Source organism: Choristoneura fumiferana, chromosome 25, assembly GCF_025370935.1.
Source record: "Choristoneura fumiferana chromosome 25, NRCan_CFum_1, whole genome shotgun sequence".
NCBI classification, from domain to species: domain Eukaryota; kingdom Metazoa; phylum Arthropoda; class Insecta; order Lepidoptera; family Tortricidae; genus Choristoneura; species Choristoneura fumiferana.
Genome location: NC_133496.1, coordinates 11094065 through 11117715, shown reverse-complemented (window position 1 = coordinate 11117715; position 23651 = coordinate 11094065). Strand labels below are relative to the sequence as shown.

Genomic DNA, 23651 nt, shown 5'->3' with positions numbered 1-23651 from the left:
GGTGTCACGCGTTAGTATGGCAAATCCTCTCCCGTCGGTGCCATTTCGAAAAATCACGAATTGCGAGATGTTTGATTCATTCACATACACTAGCGCTAATAGATCCGTGAGTCGACTAAATAAGCTTTTATCTTGTAAAATATATTTTTTTTAAGAAATCTATCGGTTTGATTATAAAATGCGTATTTTAAATTGCCGCGGTGATGACCGTCGATTTCGATACCCCCGGTAATAGGCGCCGTTACCTTAGTGTTTCTGCGGGACGAGGGCAGAAATATTGCCAAATCGCTGATGAGTTAAATCTGTCGTAAAGTAACTTATAATTTTTTAATTGGGTATTTATCAAATTTTCCGATGTTAATCGATGTTTTCCGAGTTAGTATTAGTTACTAACAACAATAAATTTCAGCCGATTCCACAAAAAATATTTTTGAGATACCTATCGTGGGGTTATATGTTATTTTAATTGGGTATTTAATCATATTTTCCGATTTTAGTCCATGTTTTCCGAGCTAAGTATTAGTCAGTAACTACAATAAATTTCAGCCGATTCCACAAAAAAATATTTTCTGATGAGATATTATTAATGCGTCTGTTTGTTTATTACCTTATCAGGTCTAAACCGCTGAACCCTGAATAGTTTGAGTTCCGAGAAAGTACATAGGATAGTTTTTATCCCGGAAAATTGCAAAGTTCATGCGGGATAGTGTAAAACGAATTCTATGTGGACAGAGTCGCGGGCCGACAACTAGTAGTTAATTGAATAATATCCATAAGTAGTTAACAACAAACATTCTTCAAACTTCATTCATTTGTATCTTGTTTATATTTTTATACTAGCAAAAGCTAGACCGCGTGGAATAGTAACTTTGGAAAGTATTTACCTAATTTATTTAGGGTACCTATTCTGCCAATAATAGCACATAGAAACTTCTACGGTTTACTGAAAATAACCTATTTTAATACATTGCTTTATATCTAAACTATTTTTTTTGTTCTTCCATTCTTTGTTAAAACATAAATATTTTGCGGGTAGCCACATTTTAGCAATGCGACGTGTATGTGTGCCCCGCCAACACATTCCTGACACCGACTTCGAGCTAGAAGGTACTAGGGCGTGCAAAACCGGAACGTTTTCAAAACCGGTTTTGAATTGCGGTTTTGAGCGACCAAAACCGGAAACCGGTTTTATCCCCGGTTTTGGCAATATTTTTAAATATTTTTTTATTATGGTAGTAATGGTAGAATTTGAACAATTAATTCATATTCTTAGATAGTTTATATACCCACAATAAAAAATAATTATTATAATTACAATATTAGTTTAGATTTATTACAATCTTTCAACATATATTATAATCAGAACATTACAACTGCATTAAAAAAAAACCAGTTACGCATTATTATTTTCAATTACTTTCTTTACTTTAATCTAAAATGAAATAACTACCTACCGAATAATTCGTTTAAGTTTGTAGACGTATATCTATTTTAATTGAAAATAATAATGCTTAAAATACGCAGACGGACACATTTTAAGTAGGTTTAAATAAATCGAGGATATTCTGGCAGAACCGGATAAGTGCACAATATTAATTTTTATACGGTTTTGCTAGATAAATAAAGCAGAAAACATTGAGTATGGCTATATATGTAACTTTAAAAAAATTGCACTTATTCTGTTTTTCCAGAATACCCTCGAAATAGGTAAGATTATCGATTACATTTATTTGCACATATCTAAACCATACCACATATAAGTACCTACTTTTTAATGTCATTGGTAGCACTTATAGTACTACTAGCTTTTGCCCGCGGCTCCGCCCGCGTGGTATTCGGTTATCGCGCGCTGTTCCCTCAGGAACTGTGCATTTTTCCGAGATAAAAAGTAGCCTATGTCACTCTCAGGCTCATAAACTATCTCTATGCCAAAAATCACGTCGATCCATCGCTCCGTTACGGCGTGAAAGACGGACAAACACACAAACATACAAACACTCTTTCGCATTTATAATATTAGTATCGATAGGGTTTTGCAATAGTCAGCCCTGTGTATCTTACGCACACATTGACGCGTGTACAGACGTCGTCGTGCCTATGTAGATTCAAGAACGCGTATTTTGTACGGCGTGGCCTGGCCACCCTGTGGTTGCGGGTGCATGCGAGGGTTACGGGCGGAGGTAGGAGTGTAAGTAGTATAGATAGGTTGCGTTCGGATTTCGGATATTATTCGATGACTCAAAATTAAATATTTCTTAGAGCGTTCGAAAAAAGTTGATTTAACAGTAACAGAAAAACCGGAGGTATCTCCGGTTTTGTGTCTCAAAACCGGTTTTGAAAAATCGGTAAATATTTGCACGCCCTAGAAGGTACCTAGTGCTAGAAAAATATTTTCAAGGGTTTTATAGTCGGTTCCATTTTTTGTTATTTTTTATTTTTTGGAGTCAGTTTTACTTTTTTGTTAAAAAAATCTTTACATCTTGCGAGAAAGTATTCTTTAGGGATGCAATTGTTTTGTCTTCGACTTTCAATGTGTTTTTTTTCGGCCACATTTTGCAATATCCACTTTGTTCTGCAAAGTTGTAAAAATAAATACAATTCTAAAGCTAGGTTTTACCCAAAAATTCTCAATCGTTCTTTATGGTTATTGTTTGTCTTTAAACGAATTCAGATTCCCCTTTAAATTTCTTTACAGCGAAACACAGTGAAACGGTGGCTTCGGCGGTTCGATGCCGAGGCATGTGAGACCCGGGAGCGCCCACCACGAACACGCACCATTGGACAACCAGCATGTGCAAGAAATGTTGCTACGTATGAGCAGAGCTGCCTTTCACGCCGACGAGGACGTTTCGCAACGCGATTCGATTGCTCAACGAAATACCTACTGTACGAACTGCTTTACACCGCGCCAGCATCCACCATGAAAAACCGGCGACCAAGTTATTTTTAACGGAGTCACACAGGGCTGCCAGGTTCGCTTTGCTCGCAAATACCGAGATTTCGATTTTTCGCCACACCATATTTTCAGATGAAAAAGACCTAGCCAACATGGCCGTCTGCACCTATGGCATGCGAACAATACGAGTCCGTCGTTTGACCGTCAACATGTGGGCCTGGATGAGTGCGGCTGGTCCTGGGGACCTCATTTATCTACCAGAGAAGGCCAATGGGCTAACTACCTCCAGTGCTGCAGGAGACAATGTGCCTACAGCGAGACTTCTGTATCCGGAGGCTAAAGTCCGTGAGTTAGGGTTTATACACGATAAAGATATAAGGTGCATAGGGGAAATTCGTGTCTGTGGGTAGGTACTGTTGACGATCAGTGGTGTAGCGGTATAGCACGCGGTACGGAATACGAGGACCTGGGTTCGAATCCCAGTGATGGTCTTATTTTTCTGGTTTTTCTGTGCATCTATATTTCAGTTTGTATTTTCAATTTAGGTTTTTACGGGATGACCGTAAAAGTAAAAAATTTGGAATTGAAATAAAAAATACAAAAAGATTCCAAAAAAACAATCTTAATTTGATTGCTTAGTAACGACATCTCTGTGACCTTAACTCTAGTGGCACTACCTATATACTTTGTAGTAAGGGCAAAAATGAAAATGTAAGTACATACATATTTTGCTTCTGAAGTATTTATTGCCGCTGTTTACCCTGCCTTTTTTAACCCCCGACGCAAAAAGAGGGGTGTTATAAGGGATCCTTTCGACTGCCATAATTTCATAAGTCATAGACAGGTAATGTAATGTTTGTCATAAAAAAAACCGCTGAAACCGTACATTTTTTATACAAATAAATACAAATACATATCACTTTATTCACTTGAGAAGCAAACATCATTTGTTTATACAGTAATAAAATAATTCGTACGGCGCTCTCGCCGGCATCACCAGCATGCAAATGTTTTTTTTTTTTTTTTTTTTTTTTTATTTGACTGGATGGCAAACGAGCAAGTGGGTCTCCTGATGGTAAGAGATCACCACCGCCCATAGACACCTGCAATACCAGGGGGATTGCAGATGCGTTGCCAACCTAGAGGCCTAAGATGGGATACCTCAAGTGCCAGTAATTTCACCGGCTGTCTTACTCTCCACACCGAAACACAACAGTGCAAGCACTGCTGCTTCACGGCAGGATTAGTTTATGTAAAATTTATATAATAATAATAAATAACACCTCAATTCAATTTATTCAATTAACCCAATGTCATGCCTAAAAAACTCAAAAAAAAACTGCAATATAAAATTATCAAATGTCTTATAAGTACATTTAAAAAAAACCGGCCAAGAGCGTGTCGGACACGCCCAAGATAGGGTTCCGTAGCCATTACGAAAAAAGTCAAGTAATATTATGTGCGTTATAACACAATTAAAACACTTACTACAGTCTTAAAATCTATTACCAGAAAAAGAGCGTACGTCCTTTTGTTGAGAAGCGCAGTTTTTCGGCAAATAACTCAACCAATTTTCGTTGAAAGTATTTATTAAGCGTTATCTTTCCATATTTTTGCATATTTTTTGGACAAACGATTTACAAGATAGAGGGGGGGACACAATTTTTGCTACTTTGGGAGCGATTATTTCCGGAAATCTTCACTTAATAAAAAGAAACCTTACTATCTTTTAGAAAGAGCTGTCGAACTATGTGCCACACGTTGATGCGAGTTAAAAAAAAATTTCAATGTCTGTTACTGTATGGAGTGCCCGCCCCCCCCCCATATAAATATTTATTTTTGTAATTTAACTAGATAGATAGATAGATAGATAGATATAAAAAACTTTATTCACAAACATGCCATGACAATTCTAAATAAACAAACGATTCAAATTGTTACATATTTAAATTAAGTTGTCACGGCGCAGCCGCGAAAAGGCGCCGACTCAGCATGTGCTGCGACATTGCTGTCACAGCGCTGATATTCTGTCGGAACCAGTAGGAGTTGACGCACCCTGGCACATACAATTACAAAACTAAATAGCGGCTTTGACAAGACATTTGTACTTCAAATTTCATTGATATACATCTTGTAGTTTTCGAGTAAAATGCCTGTGACGTACGGACGGACGGACAGACAGACAGACGGACTTGACGAAACTATAAGGGTTCCGTTTTTGCCATTTTGGCTCCGGAGCCCTAAAAACAAACTCAAATACAATTGCTACACTCAAATAAAAATGTCATGCCTTATTATTCTTAAAGGAAAATTACATCACCTAATTGTTCATTATCATAATTATAAACATATTATATATTGTTATTATAAACAGACAGAATATTATGACTAACAATTTTCGACCAGTCGATATAGGCCCGTGTTATAAGTTTGACCGCTATGTGTGTCTGTCTGTGTCTGTCTGTGGCACCATAGCTCTTAAACGGGGCGACCGATTTGAATGTGTTTTTTTTATTTGAAAGCAGGTTTTCTAGCGATAGTTCTTAGACATGTTTCATCAAAATCGGTTCAGGCTTTTTTGAGATATAATTTGAAGTGACAAAGTCGGGGGTGAAATCGCAAAATATCTCGAATTTCAATTTTACTTAATATGGTAAAATGTATTGACTTTCCGCCTCACACTTGTTAACCTACATACAAAATGGTACCTACAGAACAGGCCTTGCCTTGTGTAGGAGCCAGTGTAACTTATAGTAAAGTAGCAACATTTTTGAAAAAATAAATGAATTGAATTTAAACAGGTTTGCTTAGCTACTTACTCCATTTCAGATCTCAAACGTATGCCGGTCGAATTTAAAAGCACAAACAAATTTTATAAACAATAAACTGGCCCTTTGTAATCATTACCCATTGTAAAACTACCCCTTTGTCTTGAAGATATCCAAAAACAAACACAATACATTTCTTTGTAAGTGTTATCATAGCAGTTAATACCTACCATTGGAAATATTAGCAAGATCTTTTTGGTTAACAATGAGCAATAAAATTACACCCTTAGCAGGAATCGGCTATAGAAAAAGATAGAACCCTTAACCTTACCTGCTCACAGATGTAGATTATTTTCATTGTTTCATATTATCAAATTAAGATTGGTTTTTTGGAATCTTTTACTGCTTAAGTGGCTAAATAAGAAACAAACAAGCTGAGATATGAGGTGCATAGGGGAAATTCGTGTCGGTACCGTTGACCATCAGTGGTGTAGCGGTATAGCACGCGGTACGGAATACCGAGGACCTGGGTTCGATTCCCAGTGATGGTCTTATTTTTCTGGTTTTTCTGTGCATCTATATTTCAGTTTGTATTTTCAATTCATATTATCAACATAAAAAAAAAACCAGAATGACCGAGGCCAATAGCAATTGTAAATTAAATTTAACTTGGTTTGAAAAAATATCTTTGGTTTTCAATGAAGGAAGTCTTATACCTATGATTCTCTTGTGAAATAAAAACATGGCACTTTGAATAACGCACCAAAATAGGTAGGTACCTATTAGTTGTGTAACAATATTCCGAAAAGTATATAAATAAATCAGAATTAAAGACATACGGAACCACACTGATACCGAATATGCTTTTATTGGAGCAATCGGATAAAGACAGACGAGACACAGATTGATCAAAACCTTAGGGATCAAGTGGACGAAATGACAAACTTGGTGCTAAATAAAGAAACAAATGGCTGGTGTACAACACCATCCATCATCATGTCCGCCCGCATATAATTCGACATCCATACTAATATAAATGAGAAAGTGTGTTTGTGTGTTTGTCCGTCTTTCACGCCGTATCGGAGCGACGGATCGACGTGATTTTTGGCATAGAGATAGTTCATGGGCCCGAGAGTGACATAGGGTAGGTACTTTTTATCCCGGAAAAATGCACAGTTCTCGAGGGAACAGCGCGCGATAACCGAATACCACGCGGGCGGAGCCGCGGGCAAAAGCTAGTTATCAGTAAAAATATAGTCATACGTTCTTGTTTAGGACGTAAGACAACATTAGTCTGCAGAATTTTTGATAGGTATAATGTTCCGATCCAAAATATACCTATTTCTAAAAATCTTAAGCGCCTTAGTGCCGTCATAATGTAGGTAGGTGCATACGTTAGACATTACTCGCGTATATAATGCTTAGGTGCGTCCGTTGAAACTGTTCGAAACGCAACATTTACCCTAGTTCCTAAGTACTTAAGCCTTAAATGGCGCGATGAGGACTTATGTAGACAATTATGTATTAGCGCAATGGGTGCGCGAACTCTTTTACCGTCTCCTGAGACATGGCCAATCAGGAAAGCGTCCAACACTAAACCGAGATAAAAAATGCAAACAAGTAGCCATAACAATACATGTCCCACTTCGAAGTGGGATGGCCGAGCGTCGTCGAAGGTCGATGGGCGTAATCAAGTTTTGTGCAATGGCATCTTTTCTGAAATTTTAGGAATTATTTGACATAGCATATTCATTTACATAATAATATATTCATTATTATCATGCAGATGCTCATTTAATTTTATTTTTTAATTCATTGTTTTAGGGACTGGAATAGAAAAAAGTGAAAAAACAGACTTGTAGCTACCATACATACAACACATACCTACCCAAAAATAGCAGATTTGTTTGTGTGTTTTTAGATAGGTAAATAAATAATCCAGAAATAAAATGATTTCCTTAATACTTATTTACCGTTTTTAAGAGCTGTCTAAAGATAACTAATGATATTTCATTTCTTTGCTTTTAGTAAATATTTTTAAGCATAATGTTTGTTTCTGTACCTACTTAATGTCGTTTTGTACACAAAGATAATAAACAATTTGTAATTTCTTTTTATGCACATTTCCAGCTGGCACTATTGTACCGTTTTTGTCAAACTTAAAACCTAAAATTGCTAAAAGTGGCTCCGAAGCGGGACGTGCTTTGCCACGACTAGTAGGTACCACAAAAACTATAAAGGTATTATTCCAATAATTGAATAGGTACTATACCGTTAAGCGATTCGAACATTCGAACACAATCCGGGAGTAACGTAAAGACGTCGCATAAAAAATGTATCTCAAAAATGCGTCAAAACGAGTACTTATTAAGTAATGAACTTTTAGGCAGATTTATATGGCGCGTGGTATAAGTACCCCATTTGGGAATACAGACGTGATGTTTGTGTTGTGTGTGCGTTCCAGTTCCAGCTGGGTAGGCACTTTGTTTAAACCAGACTTAGACAAAGGTTTTTGGTCGTGTAAGCAAGCATAAGTACTCGTACATTAAATAAGTCGTGTAAAGTTGATAATTTCTGAGAAAAAATGCCTTGTGTGGATAGGATACTATACATATGTACATATATGTCCATCAGTAATAAGCTTCATTAGACAACTAGCTTTTGCCCGCGGCTTCGCCCGCGTGGAATTCGGTTATCGCGCGCTATCCCTCGAGAACTGCATTTTTCCGGGATAAAAAGTAGCTTATGTCACTCCCTGGCCCGTAAACTATTTCTATGCCAAAAATCACGTCGATCTGTTGCTCCGTTTCGACGTGAAAGACGGACAAATATACAAACACACACTTTCGCATTTATAATATTATAGGTAGAGTCATTCACGATGACGCGTGCCGTGCTTCTTATTACAATGTCATTGATGTCTAATTTTGACAAAATGACGCGTCTTCGTGACACTAGGTAGGTACGTATAGTATGGATTTTAAATGTCAAATTGACGATAAAGTTTCACACTAGCGGAGATTAAATGATGGTAATTTGAATACCATAATTAATTGATTATTACATTCAGTACAACGTAGATGACCTAATTCAATTAGCTAAAATTTGATCGCCGATACATTCTATAAATATCTATTTCCTTAACTAAGAAAACGCATTTTAAATCAGAAATAATTAAGAAATTAAAGTGTGAATAGTATTTGGTAAATTACTTGTCTAATTATGGTTGATTGCTAATGTACAAGTATAAATAATGAGATCATCTATTTAGTTAAGCAACAGGAAAAATAATTTGTAAATATTTTTTTCTTATGGACATTATTAGAAAACAACAACTTACTTTTCGTTGACTGTTAATTTCAGGATCACACTGCGAACGTTAGATGTAAAATTCGAATTGTTTTTATTTCTATTTTTTATTTTTTATTTCAACCAAACCAATGAGAGCCCGTTCAAAGGATGGACCCGCCCCTTGTCCAAAAAAGTGGGAACAGCTCCCGCGCTGTGGTATAAGTACGAGGCGAAATGAAAATTTTACTCATTCGCATTTTGATCTTCTCAGTGACGAGTGTCTTTTTTGGATTTTGTAATCATGAGTGAGAACGTACCGATGCATAAACGAGGAAGACCATCCTGGAAGAACCAGAAACCATTATCGGCCGTATTTATTAACCAACTTGTAAAGGAAAATCGTTGGAAAGTCCTTAGTTTAAGAACTTATATAGAACTCTTTCATAGCATATCCAATGTAATCTCATCGCTAGTGTCCAGCTTCATTGTACGTTGAATACCGAAATCAATCGTGATATCCTGGGCAGTATTTAATAAACGTTACAATCTTACAATTTAGTAAAAAAAGTGTCAAATTTGTTAAGTTGTACGACAAGTGCTGTTTAATATACCTGGTCTTACAAATATGTAAACAAATTACATGTATAAAACTTACTATGATGACAATTGTAAATGTAGAAAACGACTGTAGATATCGATGACAACATTGTACTTACAAATATGTAATTGTAAGTTACAATTTACATAAAATGTAGATATTTGGTGAAGTTTCATAATTAACGAGGGTAGACTTAAGAGTTCGTTTTTTTTCGGTTGCATGGTATCTACCATACCACACACATGGTACCTATCTAGTACCTTGTTATTTGTTTGGTTCATTACGAAAGTCATGGAGCAAAACAACAAAATTACGATTCTGTCTCTAATATATGAGAATAAAGATATTTTATTCGGCCGATTTAGCGACAAACTTACACATGACATAAAAATAAAAAAGTGGAAATATATTACCGACCAGTTAAAAGCCTTAAGTATCTACAATAAACTGTCACTGCTTTCACTACTTGTTGTTAGAGCCATTTTTTTTATTTCCTTCGTTAGTAGGTAGTAGGTTAGGTAACCTTTGCTTATTAGGTTGAATCACGAAATGTAACATTTTGACACGAGGTGGGACAACCTGTAGAAATTATAGTACAATTTACAAAAAATGTAAACTTGGAATTACAATTTCGTGTTCAAAAAAGCAGTTTTTCCTACAAATATGTAAATTGTCACCTGTAAAGTGAAAATGTTTATTAAAGAGAAATATGTAAAATTGTAGGTACAATTCTACAATTTTGTAAATTTTCCACCATGGTAAAGTAACTTGTAATTTTTATTGAACAGAAACTTGTAAAGTTGCAGCCTGTCATCTATAATTACAATTAACAAATTGTACCTAACGTTTATTAAGTAGGGGCCTAATTTCCGCCTACAGACGCTCCCTGCTAAATTACACACAGCATAGGTACTTAGTAGGTATCTAAATAATGTATCAGAGTATACTCTGATACATTATTTAGATCACACATTCGGTCAACTTTACGTGACACTCCTGTAGGTAACACAAACAATTTGTACAATGTGGAATTAATGAAATTTTACAATATTGTTGACAGATAACAACTAAAAAGTTTCATAAGATGGTGCATAAAGAACTGGAGAAATACAATAAGGAAGCAAAGGAGAATTTTAGAAAAAAAAAGAAAAAGTACAATGGAAGAATAGATGAGCCAAAACCTAATATCAGAAGAGAGTAAGTTTATTTTATAAACATATGTTCTTGTTTAAATCCAGAACGGAAAAACCTTTGCCTCCTACTTTTCTTTTAAGCTTGTTGTAGTATTAAAATCTGATGATGCGATCGGATTTTTTTTGCCGATTTTTCTTTTAATATTGAGAGTAAAGTAAATTCAAAGTGTGAATAAAATTTGAATTATTTTTATCATGTACCTACATATTAGCGGAGTTGGTAAACACGATTATTTAAATTTTTTGATAGATTGACCTCCAAAATAACGTCTTTTAGTCTATAACCGAAAAACTTTTGCCCCTATTTTTTTTATTAATTAAGTCTAATTATTTTTTAACCAGCGTAGTATTTTCACCCAAAGGGTTAAATTGCACGTTCGTAAGGAATAACAAATCCCCGGTCGAAATTTCACAAATGGGACATTTTATCTTATCACGCTAAAACACACTCCACTCATTCGTCTACTCGTCGTGACCACGGCCACTGTAATGTGTTCGAAACGTCGAGGTAAATACTACTCGTGTGTTTTAGCGTGATAAGTCCCGTTTGTGGTATTTTGACTATGAGTGAAAATCACGAAAGTTTAAAACGTTATATTACCTACCTACTATGTTATATTACGTCGGTTTCGGAAAGTTATCGTTAGCTCTTTCTTGTTCCAGGAATTATCAAGTGGCACTTAGACGATGGAACTGTTTTGGGGAGAAGCATTTTTGCTTCAGTTCAAATTTTAGTTTTAAGGAAGATGGATCCGTTTATAGACGTAGATGTTCTTTTGATCGTGATGAGGAATTGGTGGAGTTTTTACCCGACTGCCCGAAGGAGGGTTGTTTTTGAACAAAGGACTTGTATGACCATGGGATGGGACGCATTTCGTGGCCAGGGAAAACTGTGCGGGTTGTGAAGATAATTATAAAATAGGGTATTAATTAGACATTTATTTATTAAATTTTAATCTTATTCATTTATTAAGTTTTAAGCTTAAATTTGTTAAGTGAGGAAGCCCGGAGGAAATAAAGGAAAAACGGGGATTCGTCTCAGGAGCAGCTTTCGAGGAGGTTCTGAAGCGAGAGTGTAAAGATAACTGGTTTTCTTGATTTTCTGAAATCAACTGTTAGCTAGGCTTTTGTTTTAAATCTGAATAAATTAAGTATATTCCAGTTTGAATTGTAAAGGTCTATAAAAAAGCTAGGAGTGGTTATGTCGAGGTGAACTGGAAGTTCGGTAAAGTCCCTACCAAATTATATATTTTCTCTTTGTTATTAACAAACTCGATCGAGACTTTACTAACGCGAAAAGATGAATTCAGACAAGGCACCCTGCCTGGGCGATCACAAAGTCCAAAAAAGGCTTAGGGTTATGACACGACTCCTTCAACTTTTAGAATCGTAATATCTCGGGAATGGTAATTCTTAGAAAAAAAAGTATAAAGACCATTTTTGTAGATAATTTTAAGATCTATAATTTTTGCTTCGGCTACTTTTTGATAAAACTTACCGTTTTCGGAAAAAAAAAACAAATAACCTCAAATTTTTTACTTTGACCCCGAATAACTTTTTGCACACATGGGATCAATGGGGACTTTTGACACTTTATTCCTAATGGTGTACCCAAGGTCTCCACCAAAATTCAGCTTTGTCGGAGTTTATGGAAATTGAAATGTCTATATTGAGCGGAGTAGAGGTTGCTCACATAATCTCGTATGTCAAGGTGTTTCGGCAGAAACAGCCTTGGCAGACTTATATATTCCGGAAATGAAGGTTCATACCTACCGACTGGAATTGGTTTCATGCTGGTATCAGATGGATAGGTATATTTAGGGGTCCTGGTGGTCACCTTTGAGAGCGTCTGCCGAGCACTTCCGGCAAAAAAAATACTGATTTCGCTTTTCTGTATCTACATACCAGTAAATTCGTATTTGATGCCATGACTATTATTTCAGTATCAGATGGGTTAAATGACGCCCCTTTTTTTCAGAGGCGTCTTTACCTACCTATAGTTCAGGGTGTGCGTTGCACACGGGCGCAGCGGTGTTAGGAGCGCCGGCCGCGGCACTTTGTATTGTACCTATTCCATTTTGACCGCGCTCTTCCTAGATGGCGCTAAAATAATAATTGCACACGGGCGCTACATGGACTAAAGACGCCGCTGCTTTTTTGCACCGGAAGTGTAAATTTTTTTGGTACTTTCGGCAAGTTCCGCCGTGGCAGACTATCAAATTCGGACTCAGCATCAGTTTTATGGGAAACCATTGTGCGTTCCATCACGGTATCAAGTAGGTAGGTACGAAATTTTGCAGTCCGCTCTCCGTCTATATATTCATGTCAAATTACAAGCTTTCTAGTACCACAGATACAGCCATAAACAATTTCGAAGTCATAGTTTGCAAAAAAAAATGTTTAATAACCAAACCAAAAATAACCTACGTACCCTACACAAATAACGCGCGACGCGTCCAGCATGCGAGCTAAGCGGCAACCCACTGCCGTGCACCCAATGGTTGGGTGCGCCGGCCGAACGTACCTACCTAAACTGCGGAGTGTCCAACCCCTGGTATAAATATACAGCTACATGCTATTTTTGGTAGGATTGGTAGCAACAATTTTTTGTACGCAATCTGTCAAATTTCATAAGACCGTCAGGTTGACCAACCTAACACTAGATTTTTTTACACTATGCAGGCTAATTTTATAGCAAAAATACTTGTTACCTCTTTGGTCGCGCAATTTAAAAAAAAATCTAAAACAATGCAATAAAGGATTTTCATACATTTTTCTGCCCTAGAGCAGAAAAGTCCCGCTTTGTGCTGGGTATTTAGTGCGGTTATGATGAAATTAAAGCAGTTGGAAGAAAATAGTATATACTGCAGCGTTTCCACCAGAGATGTGCTGTGCTGGATGTGTAAATGAAGCGTTTCTATTGGTTAATGAAAAACACATCCCTCGCAACACATCACATCCTCGCACGTTATTGGTGGAAACGCTGCTTTAGCTTAATAACTGACCACGCCGCTCAGGCACTTTGTCACTGTCACATGTCGACCATTTCATGCGTGCAAATTAATATTCATGTTTTGATAATATGAAAAGGAAATTATAACAACCTTTTTTGTGAAAAAGCGTAAATTTCTTTATTTACATCTAATAATATCATGTAAATTGAAATAAAACATTAGACATAACATATTTGAATTAATTCGTAATATGAGGAAATGGGGAGCATTGTGCACTTATTTTTAAGGGAGGATTGGGCAGAGCCAATGCTATCCAGTTTCCCATTGAAAAACATCAAAACTAAATTAACCTATCAAAATATGTGAATTAATTAGGTATTGCAGCTTCAAGTACTACACTTTTGTAAAGCCCATCTGCGTGATACTGAATATTTAATATTTTTTATTAGTTAACTACTATTTCTTATTACTTATAGTTTAGAACAGTTGATTGTTTGTCGATTTTATTACAAGTTTTTATAGTTACATTGTTTAATACTGAAGTAATTAAGTTTAAGTGGCGAATTTAGTGCAATGGGAACCATTGGGAGGTTTGGGCACTTTTGAGAGTTTTTAAAATCTCTTGCAATTTTGATACTGATTATATTTGTAAGAGTAATCTTCGCAATAATTAAAGCCAAACATAATTTATATACTAAGTACTGTTATTAGGTACAAAAATTTAATTTTGTTACAAAACACGAAATTTATTACGATTTAAGTAGAAAAGTGCCCATTCCCCTAACTCCTCTATTTTGATCCATCGTTATAATTAAAAACTAACACTTTTGCGACCGTAAAATTAATGATTGTTCATTCAATACCATACAAACAAATTTAAGACATAACAAACAGAATGACTAAGGTATCAAGAATTATCCATAAATGGATTCTGCGAATCAAAAAAAAATATTTTAAATAAAAAAACTTTTTTGATTAAAAAACCGATTTTGTTAGGGAACTTCCGTATTCGCCCAAGACATTCAACTAAATCTAGTTTAATATTTTCTAGCGCTTAATAAAAGAGCACCAATTCTTGGTAGCACTTCGTAGCAATACTATAATTTTTCACTACACTAGGCTGTGTAGGTTACTCATGAAAATGACAAGCACAATCGGAAAATTGCCATTATAATTCGATAAATTAAGGCTCCAACCAACACTTCAGTCATTTATGAACAGATTTGGGCAATTCTTTCTTTGTTGGAAAGATCATAATACTCGTAGTTTCTGTTGGGTTCATTAAAATTCGAAAAAGAAACATCCCAAAAATATATTATTGGTATTATTTCTACTTTGTAAGGACAAAATGTATTAAGTTTAAACTTCGGTGACGATTAATTCGTGATGTCAACATCTTTATTCTATGCTATGGGTCTGCTACTTTAGTATTTCGTAAATAATATTTTCGTAAATATAAAAATGCTTAACATTTTCGGAAGTTAACATTGAGTTGACTTACGGGAGCGAAGCAATTTCGCAGTCTTTTAAATTCTTACATTCTTTCATTCTTGTAAGCCTTACACTGTTAGAGCGTTTTCAAATTTTTCCGATCCGATATCGGATCATATTGGCAATCAAACCAGCGTGACAGATTCACGTATCTGGCAAAATATCGCTAGATGGTGTTAGCACAGTATAACAAGTTTTCCCTACAGTTACTACACAATCCCGTAAAGGAGTTCAATTTTTAACGTCTCAGCATCACCATACATACCATATTTCAAAATTACAGTACCCGACGATAAAGATTGCACATCGGTCTTCGGAAAAAGACAATTGGCTGTTACGACGATTTCCGAACACTGGCCACCGTCCATCAAGAAGAGATATTGAACTTTGAAGTGACAATGTCGGGGGTTTTCCAACTTTTTGGTTGGTTAGGTTATCATCTAAATGCGTCCGCACTCTATTGCATCTGTACAGAGACTGACACACGTCACAAGTAGTGTGTGACAATGCTCTGCTCTACGAAGCCGAAATTAGCCGAGTCTCTTTCCAAAGACCGATGTACAATCTTTATGGCCGGGTACTGTAAGTGTAAAAATTTACATATTAGGTATCTATACTATACAGCCTAAATCTCAACGTTTAAATTTGATTGCTCATGCTTTGGCTAGTAACTTATACACTTTCGTGCTAGTAACTAGACCCTAGGTACTAGGGCATAATTGCGTCAGTTTCGTAAGAAAAATTTTAATGCATATTTTAGCTAGCCAGTTATTTGTATAAAAAATTACAACTACAATAGCATCCATATTATTTTGTTAAGGCAGTGCTGATTGCTGAAGTGTTATACAAACCACCGCCCGTTTATTAAAATAAGTTGTCATTTCCTCTCACATTTGTCACAAAAATGCAATAGAGTTGAGTAACCACAATCAAAGGCGATCTGTCCATTCAACTTTACCTGTCATAATTTGTAAACAAAATTCAAACCTAAAATTTAACTTTTTGCTACTAAGGTTGTTTTTATAACAAAAATAAATAATCTGAATCAATACAGTAGGAGACATATTATGTTAGATTAACAGCTACAATTAATTTAACACTTTTTTTTGTTATGTATGATAGACGTACATAATAAACCAAAAAATTCAAGTCAATCGGGCTACTAGAAGTGTGCTTTTAGAATCCCGCAAACCCGCTCTCAATTGAATAGGTACCTTTCGAACAGATACTATTAAATTCAATGCCGCTATGACGTGGCTTCTATTTTCAGCTCTGAGGTAGGTACAAAAGGTAACGAAAGAACCTATCCTATCCTATGAAAAGTTTTTGTTAAAGCACTTCTAAATCGTGTCTTTCTAAAGAAATACAAGCGACTCGTCAGCACACGCTCATTCATTGGTGGAGCCGGCCGGTTCCCACGCGTGCGCACTCTCGTTGCCGCGCACCGCGAGGTGTGTTGCTAATTTTCATTAAAAAAGAAGACGAATTAATTTAGTTGCTAAGTATTATTATTTACGATGCTCTTTATTGAGGGTTGAAGTTGATTAAATTAGTAGACAGATATTGAAGCTCCAAAATGAATAAAGTAGCTGGCGCTCGATTTTGCATAATTTGCTGGTACCTAGTTACTGTAAAGATGGCGTATTAGTTTAATAGAAGTTGTTCTATTAACCCGTTGCTTACATACAAAAAGAGACGTTCCATTGCAGATGCTAAAGAAAACTAGTCGCTGCACTTATTATTTCCCATTGATTAGTAAGTGCGAGTAATTTAATAATTACTTGATATTTATTTGCAGACTATTTGTCATAAGTGCAAAAACAACTTAAACAAGGGCTTGTGGTAAGGTTTTACACTCAAAAAGCTAAATTTTAGGTTAGAATTTTATTTACACCTTAAGGCAATTAGCCAAATTGAATTCACAAATTAATCCTACCGTCATTCTTTATGCGAGGAGGGCGAGCTATCCTCAGCTTTTCTCTTACTAGCCGAATGCGATTTCCTATCAGGCTTATACTTCTCCCATTTCTTATGGTTTAAGGTGTCAAAATCATCACAGTACTGTGCTATGTCAAGCAGATAAGTTGAAAGATGGACTAGTTCGCGGTCTTTGTCTCTGTTGAGGTGGGCCTGCCTGAAGGGCCGGATTTTGAGACCACTCTTCGGGTTCATGATGAAGTTCCTTCGGATGTCATCGAACATTATGGTGTTTTTTGAGCTGTACTGCGGATATTTGCCCCAGATCACGCCTAGGGGTTTCACCTGAAAAAAAAATACATTTAATAGAGATACTCGTAGTTTGAGACCAGGAGAAGGACCTAGGATAGTTCTCATCCCGAAAAAAATAGTAGTTCCTGAGGGCGCGCGCTGAACAAACTCATTGTCGCAGGCAAAGCTTGTAACTTTTATAAGAATAGCGAAACGCGTAGAAAGATTATGCTTGAAGATACTAGGGTAAATCGTCAATTACTGGTCACCTTTCAATAACTGGCCACCTTATACTAAAAATGACCTATATGTTTGTTCTATAATGATAAAAAAAATACGGCTAAGTTCTTATATTCCCAAGTATGTCTCTAAATTGCACTCCAGATTTTCAAGATACAGTTTGAGGACCGCCAGATATTTCATTGTTGTATAATTTATGTCTAATTTTTTAAGCGAATAAATGATTTTATTATTATTATTATTAGAAAAAGAGTTTATTTTTAGTATAAGGTGGCCAGTTATCGAAAGGTGGCCAGTAATTGACGATTTACCGGGTAAAATTATTTTACCCTATATACTGTTTCATTTCCGGCAAAACATACTTCGCATCAGCTTATCTGCATGTCAGACCGTTGTATTGAGAATGTTAAAATCCCTACACAATCACCCATGACCTTTACAGTTTTTCCAAAATAAAACCTCCAAGACCTACAGCATAGAAAAAGAGGTGAAGTAAGTTCACTACGACCCTTTAGGAGACTTAACTGCCTACTCTGACGCGGACGCTTAGGGTTGTCGACATCTATTTTCGATTAATTACCGGCAAATAATTTTAATACGAAAGTTAGCTTAAAATTGTTTCATGTCTCTGTAATATAATATATACTTGGTTTGGATAGGTATTTAACTAAATGTAAACAAAACAACGTCAATTGGTGTCTTAAATATTGAAATTCCCCCATTAAACTATCTAAACATCTACATTTCTGTACTGAAATACACTAGTTTGTATTACAATGATAGATAAGTAAAATGTTTAAAACTAACAAACAAAGCACGGTATTTTTCTTTTATTTATTTTAAGTTTTTTGGCAATAAACATTTTTTATTTTATTTTTTTTATTTTAAAATCCTTGAATGTACCAAATCTGGCAGCTGAAGTTTGTTTAGATTTAGTTAAATACCTATCCAAACTGAACTTACTCTTCCACTTTTACTATGCCTACAGCTACGGCCCAAGCCCTCTCATTCTGAGAGAAGGCTTGTGTCCAGCATTGGTACATACATAGGCTGGGATGATCAAATACTCACATCAATAGTCCCATACTTGGCTGTGTGCACCGTGATCATAGCCAAGTAGTCTAAATAGAACATAATCTTGTAGTTCTGATGAGTGGCCACACCAAGCAACTTCATCTTCTCCTCAATCCACTTCATGCCTGTAGCTGACCATATGACTATGTCGTAGTCTACGTAAGCTGAAGCGAGGAACTCGTGTAGGAACGGACGCATCAGTTCATAGCCTGGAAAGAGAAAAAATAACAAGTTTTATGATATGGAATAATGTTTTGGGGTAATTCTACTGATAAGGACCATGCATTTGTGGCTCAAAAAAAGTGCATTAGAGCAATATGTAATCTGCGACCTACCGATTCTTGCAAACCACACTTCAAAAAATTAAAAATTCGAACACTGCCCAGCTTGTAAATTTATCAATTTTTGCCAAAACAAACTTCAATCTATTTAAAAAATTCAACAGTGTTTGACGGTGGGGAAAAATATTTGCATGGACATCACATTCTAAAATTTTCAATAAGCTACCAAAAACTGTAACAGAGGCAGAAGTATTACCTAGTTTCAAAAAAGCATTGAATGATTTTTTAACCAACAAGGCAATATTACTCTGTTAACGAATATCTACTAGATAATATAGACTAGATATTGTTTTCAAAATGTTCCACTGATTATCATTAGTATTAAATGCAAAATTATTTATATAACATTAATGTAATATTAATTATAATTTAATTATTTCCTATTTTTTTTATTGTATAATTATTTAAATTCATAAGTAAAAATTTGTATGCCGAAAGGCAAGACATGAAGGACAGGACATAAAATTATTTTACATCTATATATTCAATTTAATAATTGTATATAGGAACTCATGTTTGACAAATAAATTATCTTTATCTATCTTTATCTTTAAGCAGTGCCAGCTTTTATTGGGCGAGTGGGGCGGATGCCCGGAGCGCCACGTACTACAGGGCGCCGCTTGCGCCAGCTCAACTTAACCACTTCATTTGAATACCTATTTTTATCGAATTAAGATTGGTTTTTGGAGTCTTTTTGTATTTTTTATTTCAACTCCAAATTCTGTTACTTTTACGGTCATCCCGTAAAACCCATATTGAAAATACAAACTGAAGCATTGATGCACAGAAAAACTTTATCGATCTAAAGAAAAATTAGACTCAGCGAGCATAGGAGCGAGTTGAGTATGAGCATCTAGGCGTATACAGGGTGGATCATTTAGATTGTCAGTATGGTAAAGTCTGATACTATAAGACATACGAAGATCTGTTCTTTCTTTGGAACCATGTCATCGATTTTAATAACAAGAAAAACTGCATTCATACATTTAAAAAACCGAACCGAACCCGGGCGTTTTGAAAAATGAAACTTACATTATTAAAGAATATTGGTTGTCTGGAAGAGATCGCATTTTAGCGATAAAACCGCCTATTGTCTACCTGAATTTTTCTATTTTTGTAATGTCTCTGTACTGCTTTTGGTGATCTATAAAGAATATTTGTATTGTATTGTATTGAATAATATTAAAACTTTCTCATACTGACTGATCTAAATGAGCCACCCCTGTATAGAGGAGGGGCCGGGTGGGCCGTGCATACCCCAGTATGGTCTAGTGCCCACCCAGGATGTTGGGCTACCGATTCAAAATTCTATAATACTGATATCTTCACACAAAAATCCAGGCCAGGCCCCCACTGAAAAATAACCTATGTCTAACAAACACAACCTGTTATTTCACCAATTTTAACCTTTTCGCCGCCACGTCAAATACAAAAGACATCATCCATACGCCAGGTTTCTATATTGCAATACCTAAAATTTGATCTTTAACACAATTAAACGAAGGTTGCTTTTGCATTGAAGTAATGGATGTATAGGTCGTTTGTTGGCGTGGAACCTGCGGTGCGTGTGAGTCGTTGGCGTCGAAAAGATTAATGAAACACAACTAAGAAAGAACCACCTGAAGGAAACTTGCTTTCACGTAAAAATACGTATCGAAATTGGTCCCTCCGCTTGAGAGTTACAATGCAACACGTGTAAGGGGTTAAAAACATACCTTTTTCAGCAACAGACCGATGGTCAAACAGTGTGTAATCTATATCAAGCACAAGCAGCTTCTTGCCGGGACGAGGTTCATTCAGGACATTGATTTTGTAATCTCTGACGCGTTTGTTTATTTTTGCCAGGTAAATCTGAAAAGTGGACAAAGAAACATAAGAAATAATTGTTTTATTAACATAATTATTTATAAATTAAACCCTATCCCATTATACACAGTGTTTTTCTTGATTCCCATTATCTTTGACAGCAGGTCAGTTCATTGATATCAAATTGTAAAATAAACTAAGAAACAATTTTGGGATTTTACCCCTATCCAGTAAAAATATTGAGATAAATTAATTAATTGTAAATGGATTATTGTAGCTTATGTTTTATTTCAGGTGTCTAGCCATCAGTATACCAAATTTTATAGCAGCAAAAAAGTAGCAAACAAACTCATGCTTGTACAAATTTATAATATTATTAGGTTTAGTAGGGTTTTACTTCATCTTTGAGCTGCAATAGTGAAACGAGAACCTACAACTGCTGAAACAAGCATTCAGTATGCTTGAACAATCATTGGTTGCTGACGCAGACAATTGCAAGTGCTGCCTTCTGGCCGAAAGACATATTGCTGTGTGCCCAAAATAAACAGTTTTAATAATATTACCTCTTGATTCTCCACATCAACCTCCTCATCATCCAGATCTAGGTCATTGACCACATCATCCCCGCATTCTGGCCTCGCCAATGCTCCCTGGATGGCCTCCTCGAGGGACCCCATCATCATGATCTTCAAATTAGGCTTTAGGTTCAGCTCAGCTAGGGTGTAGTTGTCTGTTGCCACTTTACCTGAAGACAGCAGAGTTGTAGGCAAAATAATGGAAGAGTAACTATACCACCAGAGTTGAGGTCATGCATGCACACAAGAAAATGTCATGTAATGACAGCAGGATTTCAACATTAAGTCATTCACTTCATTCACTCTCCTTTTATGCTATCAGTTCTTTTTGTAGTTGTGTGTGTCATCATTCACATGAAAATAAAATGCTTAGGGCAAAACCAAGACAGACAGTATTCAGTTCATTGATTGATCAACTCAATCATTGATGATCATTCATAAACAGTTTCATTTTTTTCCAACAGGATCTTATGACCAAAAAAGACATTCAATGAATTTAAAAGTTGAATATAATTCAAGTATTTCTCACCCATTTCTATAAATATAATTTTAACTACCATCATCATCACCATAATAACCATAAGATGGACATAGGACAGGCCTTCCCTATAGACCTCCAGTTGCTTTGGTTGGAACTGGCCTACATCCACCACAAACCCGCAGCTTTAATCAGGTCATTGTCCATCTTGTTAAATAACATAACAGGATTTTAACTGTATTCAAAGATTTTTGGATAATCTCCTGTCAGAACGGGGAATCGAACCCGCCAAATGTCAAAAAAAATACCCGTCATTATACAACACAAATCAAAGTGCTCAATCGGAAGAATTATTTCTTCCAGGCAAACTGTTGGTCCAGTTGATTATTACAAGGCAGAAAAATACATGTTCAGGTAATGGTCTTGGTAACCTATGTATATTTATACTTTTGACCGTACCTACAGGTAGATTCACAAAAGCTAGCAAGAATAGATTGAACAATAACACATAAGACATTTTTGTAGGAAAACAACAGATACATGTTATTTTCATATTTGTGTGATGTGTATTCAAATAGGTAACACACAGCTACTTCATTTACTTATTCAATCAACTTGTGCAAGCTCTTGTGAATTGACCTGCAGATAACAGATTTTACAAAGTAGAAAGTAGATCTTACCACTGATTTAGTGCTTGGTTGCATTGTTAATAACAGAATCCCGTCTTTTCAAAATCATGATACTTTCAATTCAAGTCACCAAAAAGTACGGCATGGTGTTTTTTGATGTACATTTTGGTGAATGACCATTTAAACCAATCCTCTAAAATAGCAGTTTTGCATATTGAGTTCGCCAATTACAAGTGCAAAGGTACCGTTTACTTGCATAATTCCGGGAAACACCGCAGCACCGCACCGCTTGTAATTGCGAAAGAGTTGAACTTTCTTTAAAACAAACCAACCTCTACCATTACAATTATAGGCGAAAATATGTGTATTGAACACAAACTAACACTTTTAGTGCTAGTTTCGTCGATATTGCGAAAAGTTATAGGTCTAAAAACGTATAATTACCCTGAAATTTGACGTTTAACAATTTTTGTCTGTCCGGCCGAACGCCAGTAGCATTCTCGATTGCGATCTTCAACATCGCCACGGAGTCCGAGGGAGAAAACTCCGGGATATCGTACTCCTTGCCATTCCACTTAACAGTCAATTTTAAACAACTATCGTTTATATCACACATTTTTACATCAAACTAAATGCAGATTGCACAGCAGAGCAGAGTAACGGCAAATGTGACACATAAACAAAACAACACTGAACTGCACTGACTGACTGACTGACGCTAGTGAAGCGCACCCACACTGAGCGTTTTTTACGGTAATAGTGATGTGCAGCGTGTTGAAAACTGACAAATTGACAGTTTAACGTTAAATTAACCAATTTTTCGTTTGCGTAGCTTCCAAGCCTCTTCCAAACATAACAAGTCTAACTTTTCGGGATCCCAGCCCAGTTGAGCTGTCTCAGATTTAAAATGTATTTATTATTTTTCATGAAAATGGAAAACGAGTAGTTAAAATTAAATTAGGGCGCCACGAAGTTTCGTACATCTTTAAAAAACCAAATTAAGTCTAGCAACAGTAGGTACCTGTTTTAGGTACAGTCGAGTGCAAAAATATGTACTTATCTATTCGAATTACTCAAAAATATGTGTTAAGTACCACGGTTACCTTATT

General features: G+C 35.9%; 2 protein-coding genes across 3 annotated transcripts; one reads left to right on the top strand and one right to left on the bottom strand.

Moving 5' to 3' along the window:
• Positions 1-9149: 9149 nt before the first annotated feature.
• On the top strand, positions 9150-12678 carry LOC141442333 (uncharacterized). Of its 2 annotated transcripts, none has more exons than XM_074107293.1 (3): positions 9150-9325; positions 10614-10750; positions 11410-12678. In XM_074107293.1, exons 1-3 carry the CDS (start codon positions 9257-9259, stop codon positions 11582-11584), a joined length of 381 nt encoding a protein of 126 aa, XP_073963394.1. In that variant the 5' UTR covers positions 9150-9256; the 3' UTR covers positions 11585-12678. The 2 variants fall into 2 exon arrangements, with proteins under 2 accessions (XP_073963394.1, XP_073963393.1); XM_074107292.1 differs by having other exon boundaries at positions 9150-9343.
• A 532-nt stretch (positions 12679-13210) lies between these two features.
• Positions 13211-23245, bottom strand: Ublcp1 (Ubiquitin-like domain-containing C-terminal domain phosphatase 1). The gene is made up of 5 exons (XM_074107111.1): positions 22987-23245; positions 21424-21605; positions 20770-20905; positions 18711-18922; positions 13211-17453 (listed from the first exon to the last, which is right to left on the bottom strand). Exons 1-5 carry the CDS (start codon positions 23156-23158, stop codon positions 17130-17132), a joined length of 1026 nt encoding a protein of 341 aa, XP_073963212.1. The 5' UTR covers positions 23159-23245; the 3' UTR covers positions 13211-17129.
• Positions 23246-23651: the final 406 nt, after the last annotated feature.